General features: G+C 57.9%; 1 protein-coding gene across 1 annotated transcript; it reads right to left on the bottom strand.

Annotated features, from left to right (window-relative positions):
* Nucleotides 1-67: 67 nt before the first annotated feature.
* Nucleotides 68-2,872, bottom strand: H310_02447 (hypothetical protein; the record flags this gene model as incomplete). The annotated part of the gene is made up of 7 exons (XM_008865954.1): nt 2,469-2,872; nt 2,204-2,401; nt 1,766-2,148; nt 1,581-1,715; nt 963-1,525; nt 543-877; nt 68-456 (listed from the first exon to the last, which is right to left on the bottom strand). The coding sequence occupies exons 1-7, from the start codon at nt 2,854-2,856 to the stop codon at nt 68-70; spliced, it is 2,391 nt and encodes a 796-aa protein (XP_008864176.1). The 5' UTR covers nt 2,857-2,872.
* Between the last annotated feature and the right edge of the window lie 368 nt (nt 2,873-3,240).

A 3,240-nucleotide genomic window follows, 5' to 3' on the forward strand; every position in this document is an offset into this window, starting at 1 on the left:
TCCTCAACCAGCATCGGAATGGGTTGACTGTGCATGGCAAGGGATTGCTGAGGGCGAGCCAGTGGCCTCAAAGTTGCGCAATAGCATCTCCATAGTTAGCATGTTGTCGGATTTTGAATCGATTACAGTGGGGTGGGTCGTGGCTTATGGCAGCGTACACGGTGGCGTCAAAGGGGTAGCCCATCCAGAGCTCATTCCACCACAACTTGTCGACGCGATTGTCGTGGCAGCCGCAGTCGGCGACTGCGACCGTGTACAAGTCGCCGTGGGTGAGGAGCCCGGACACGGCATTCTGGCCCCCCGCCGACCCGCCGTAGATGCCGACGCCCTTGGACAAATCCAAGTTCGGGAACGTTGTCGCGAGCGCTTGAATCCACCGTTTGCGATCGGGAAAGCCTGCATCGATGACATTTTGATAGCACACGTCATGAAACGATTTCGATCGGTGGGCAGTGCCTACACACACGTCCACGTCAGCCCATCGCTCGCCTCCTGGCGAAAACGACTCGTTCCATCCACGACGACAACGCGGCCAGACGTACCCATGCCATCCATCTGCACGACGGCAAATCCGAGCTCGGCCAGCTTTTGCATGTCAAGATGCAACCCAAACGATTTCGGCACGTGCGCGCCGTGCGGCCCGGCATAAATGTTTTCGACAACACGAAGGGGGGTCTTGAAGTCGTACCCGAGTGGGAATACGACGATGCCGTAGATAAGGGATGTTCCGTCGCGACCGGGGAACGCGAGTCGTGTAGGGGGGTGCCAATCGACGGCTTCAAGCGGCGACACATCGCCCTGTTCGAGCACGCAGATCAAGCTCCCGTCCTCGGTCCGTCGGAGCTCCACGACAGGCGCCATATCCACGCGAGAATACCTGCGATCTCGACCACGTCAAACCAAACGCAAAAAAACTTCGCACATTGCTTGCTTGCGTGCATTTCAACAAGCGCAGTACGCACCGGTCCAAGTACACAGACATATCGGGCGAGTACTCGAGAGGGCGGTGGCACCCATCTGCGCTCGTGAGGCGAACCAGTTGCGTTGTGTCCAAATGCACGCGCACGACGTGAATATGGTACGGGTCTTCGCCGGGGTACAACCCACACACAGCAAGGGTGACCGTGCGGTGGGCTATATCGACGTCGACGACTTTGCGAACGACGAACGGTCCCTGTGTCAAGGCAAATCCGACAAGCGGCGCGACGATGTCGTCAAAGTTGATCGGGATGTAGTACATGTACAAGTGGCGTGTGTCCAACTGCTCGGACGTCCACAGGAGCTCGTGGGTGTCGTGGAGGTGCTGCATAAAGTGCTTTGGGTGCAGGACAAACGACGTTGGCGCGGTCTCTTCCAGGAGGACGCGGCTGGCGCCGTCAATGTGGACGCCCACGAGGCGAAGAAACCGGTGGCCGCGGGGATTGTACAAGAAGCTGAACCACTGACCCGACGGGTGCCAAGTCAAGTTGGTGATGTCGTATGGCGTCTTGCACAATGCCGTGTCCACGGCAACCAACCGGCCTGTCTACGTGATCTCGTCAGAGGCGACAGGCTTGTCATCGTGACATCGCATGCCGTACTGCAATGTGGATGACATACGGCTCCAACGTGGGCAAGGGATCGCCTGGCTTTGGATAGGCGTGCGTTTGAGCGGCGGGATGCTTCCTCCCGGGTTTGGGGCAGTGTTCGACCAACGTCAACGTGTATTTGGCCGACTAAAAGCATGGCAGTCGTCACCAGCCCATGAACAAAGGGGCAGTAGTACCTCAGGGGGTTCAATGACTTTGAAGCAAGCAATGTAGTCGCCGGTGGGAGACAGTGCTATGCGATCGTAGTAGGCGGTGGCGGTCCCGTCGAACGTCAGTTGAACGCCGTTGTGGACGACATTGAATGCCGAGGTGTCGCCTTGTCCCTCCGCCTGGTTGTGCCCAGGCGAGGCAGCGTCTACCGGAGGCGATTTCGGTGTGAACGGCATTCGTTCCACCGAATCGACGCCGAGAATGCGGACGCGCTGGGGCAGATCGATCGCACGGTGCCATGCCACAGACAACTTCGTGGTAGCGTGCTTCAAGTGCCATACATGCCCACCATACGTGTGCTGGTCGACAGAGCCGCCTGGAGCTACGTCAAAGTACATGGTTTCTTTGCCTATGGCAAAGGGTCGTGCGTTAGTTTGGCGAGTTGCGATGTTGCCAGCGAGTACCATTGCCATCCACCCAGTACGCGTGCAGCGGATACGAGCAAGCGTTCACAAACTGAACAGTCGTCTCGTTGCCGTCGTGCTGAGTGATCATGCGCGCTGCCGACACGACGCCTCCAGGGTCGTTTTCGCCCGCCGCTTCGGGGTCTTCCTCCGTCACTGTATAGGTGTCCAAGTCCACGCGGAACCATGAACGCAGCACTATGGACAACGGCAGTGAACTTTGGCTCTTTATGCCACGCGCAGTTGAGAGCCACGAACGGGCTACCTTTTGGCACTGTCGACTCGGTAGCGGATGCATCAGGTGGAATCACTGCCACCTGAACACGGACAACATTCAATGCGTGGCAGATCAAGCCAACGCTCGTGAAACGAATACGTCCAGGCTCGACACCAGGAAACGTCGGTGCTAAAGCACTACCAAGGGATTCCTTCAACCGTTGGTTGTCCACGAGGGCCTTGCCTGTGTGGATATCCACCACACACACTTCGTTCGCACCGTCCCATCCAGTCTGGCGCAAGTACCACAGCCGAGTATTGTCCGAGCTCCATTTGGGCTCCACCTGTTCGTTGAGCACTTTGCCTTGGAGGAGCTGCGGTAGCGATGCCGCGCGGGCGTAGTCGGCCGCTGAGCCCGTCCATCGTCCTGGCTCCATGGTGGTGGGGTTCGTATCCGGAAAGTTTTCTGGTATCCGGTCGTTATGTTGTCAACAAGCACACGAGGCAGGCATGAGCAGTCCACGGACCGAGATGTCTCGCCCGCGAATGAGGCATCTCCTCAACCAGCATCGGAATGGGTTGACTGTGCATGGCAAGGGATTGCTGAGGGCGAGCCAGTGGCCTCAAAGTTGCGCAATAGCATCTCCATAGAGAGCATGTTGTCGGATTTTGAATCCATTACAGTGGGGTGGGTCGTGGCTTATGGCTTGGCACTCATAACCATGGACGAGCGGCGGCGGGTGCGGAGCCTACTGCCATCGCCTTCGTAGTGTATTGTTGCGACAGGTGATCGAACAGTCAAGGGTGGACACCACACAAAC

This window comes from Aphanomyces invadans, assembly GCF_000520115.1.
Source record: "Aphanomyces invadans strain NJM9701 unplaced genomic scaffold supercont1.3, whole genome shotgun sequence".
In the NCBI taxonomy this organism is placed as follows: Eukaryota; Oomycota; class Saprolegniomycetes; order Saprolegniales; family Verrucalvaceae; genus Aphanomyces; species Aphanomyces invadans.